This window comes from Helobdella robusta, assembly GCF_000326865.2.
Source record: "Helobdella robusta unplaced genomic scaffold HELROscaffold_35, whole genome shotgun sequence".
NCBI classification, from domain to species: Eukaryota; Metazoa; Annelida; class Clitellata; order Rhynchobdellida; family Glossiphoniidae; genus Helobdella; species Helobdella robusta.
Window position 1 is genome coordinate 1430602 of NW_008704704.1, and position 2420 is coordinate 1433021.

Sequence of the window (2420 nt, forward strand, 5' to 3'; positions counted from 1 at the left end):
GATTTTGTTGTTGAGTGAATAATTATTTTTCTAACGGTTGATCGTAAATTATTTTCAAGTTTCTTTAGTTCAAAACCAAAATTTTTGTTTACTTTATGCATGATAGAACAAAAAAGCTTTTGTCGGTATTTCTATTCCATCCTCGGTTGTACTATTGCTGGTTGCATTGTTGTTGTAATAATGGATATAAAAATTCCATGATCTATGATGATAGAACGCAAAGAACAAAAAAGCCGCACTAACAACAATGCAACCAACAATACAAAAATAACATAATAATATATTATACGAATCACATGTCAATCGCTATTGAAGAGGATGCAAAAATTATGAAAAGAATCATAAAAAATAACGTTCAAGCAATCAGCGAAAACGATAGTATTAATCTACGAATATACTATTCCAACCAAAGAACGTCATTTTTTGTGATGAAAAACAACTGCACTAGTAAACCAGAATCGATAATGGATTATTTAATCTAATATAATTTTCCAATGTAATATTGGTGACGGTGGGCAACATAATTTCGAATATATTGGTATGACGATGACCAAGTTATCAAAAAGACTCACGATGCACATACAAACTGGCGCTATAAAGAATTGCATGAAAGAGAAACACAAAATTAAAATAAGTAGACAAATCTTGGACTACAATGTTGAAATCTTACATTACAATATCAACCATTATATTTTACGACTAGCCGCATCAATACCCATAGAACAAAAACATCCGATAATAAATATTCAACAACAGGTAATTCCAGAATAGTTAAATAAACTATTCTGGAATGGTCAAAAGACGGCCAAAAATGGTGTTGGAATTTTTGTCAAAGAACCGCTAGCCCAAGAAATACTGGATATTAAAAGGATTAATTCACGTCTCATGTGGATCAAGCTTCGCCTAGAAAAACAAACAATGATTATTTTTTTTGCATACGCACCACAAACAGGCGAATCAGAAAAGATGAAAATGACTCCTGGGCTGCGTTCTCTGACACCATCTCAACAATACCAAAATCTGAAACAATCCTGATTGGAGGCGGTTTCAATGGCCACGTTGGAGAGAAAACAGATGGTTTTGACAACGTACATGGCGGTTTCGGCTATGGAGAACGGAATGAAGATAGCAACCTCATCCTTGAGTTTGCTGAAAGTCACGGGTTTTGTTTACTGAACACATATTTTAGAAAGAGGTTGGAACATCTCATAACATACAAAAGTGGGCCATCAACCACGCAAATTGATTTCTTCGCTGTCAAGCAACAACACCAAAGGCTATTCAAAAATGTCAAATATACCTGGCGAATCATGTGTCGCCCAACATAGACTCCTTGTGGCAGACCTGATTGTCGAACTGTCAAAACATAAGTCTAAACAATTGCCTCGGAGAATCAAAACGTGGTAGCTGAAAAACAATAAGAATAGTTTATATTTTTATTTGTCTGAGTTGACATGACAAACACCATTCGATTTCCATCGGGTCTCCTGAAGGCAGCAGATGTCAATTCTTTTACGCTCAAGCATTTCTGCGATTTCCATACTGCGGCCAGTCAGTGATCCAGCATTGGGCGTTCCAAGTCTAAGTACCATAGAGGGGCCGTTCTGAATTCTTCTGCAACATCCCTCCGCTATTGCATACTTCTCAGAGATTCTTGGCACTCCTTGACCACTTAAGGCCTGCTGGGGACTAAGGGCTGTTGTTTTTGTTTGTGATGGCATAAGGAATAATTTGGGGAAAAATTTTTACATCCGGACACCCATCCTGACGACAACCACCAGTTATAAGCGGTGGGCCTAGCCTTTTGCTCAAAAGCACGCAAGGCAGCGTGGATGCAGTTTTATATCATGCCCAGGACCGTATGTCATGCCTGGGACCGTATGTCATGCCCAGGACTGAATCAAACAAAATATTGTATTGAAATCATTGAACGAAATGCTTATTATTTACAATGCAGCTCTGTCAAACGCAGAGCTACTTACATACAATTTTAACTAAAGTTTCATACCCTGAAGGCTGTCCACTATCTACTACGCGTATGATGGTCTTTGAGTTTCGGACAGACAGTATTCGAACCATGCCATCGCGTAATAGCAACACGAGACATGGCACTTCTACCGCCTGAGCTTATTTGGTAACCATTTCTTTACTACTGTGAAAGCTATCTTGTAAACAGATGATGTGATTGTGATGATGTCATTGATATGAGGTGTTATATTAAGTGTGGAGGTGAATGTGATGCCTAATACTTTCAATTGACTCGTGCGAGTGATTGATCTGGAGGTAATGTTATTTTTTTACGGCTATTGTGAATAATGAATTCGAATCGAATGATTTATTAAGATTAAGTGAGAGATTGCATCGCTTTGACCATGTAGTTAATTAGTCGACTTCTGGTTGGATGGTGTTTAAATTAGATG

At 37.5% G+C, this 2420-nt stretch overlaps 1 protein-coding gene across 1 annotated transcript in view; it reads right to left on the reverse strand.

Moving 5' to 3' along the window:
* Window positions 1-1436: 1436 nt before the first annotated feature.
* The window catches only part of HELRODRAFT_175885 (hypothetical protein), a gene marked incomplete at both ends in the record, with an annotated part of 5370 nt that continues 4386 nt past the window's right edge, over window positions 1437-2420 (reverse strand). Inside the window, one exon of the mRNA XM_009023254.1 lies at window positions 1437-1696. Coding sequence (XP_009021502.1) covers window positions 1437-1696 — 260 coding nt within the window. The remainder of the gene's footprint in view (window positions 1697-2420) is intronic.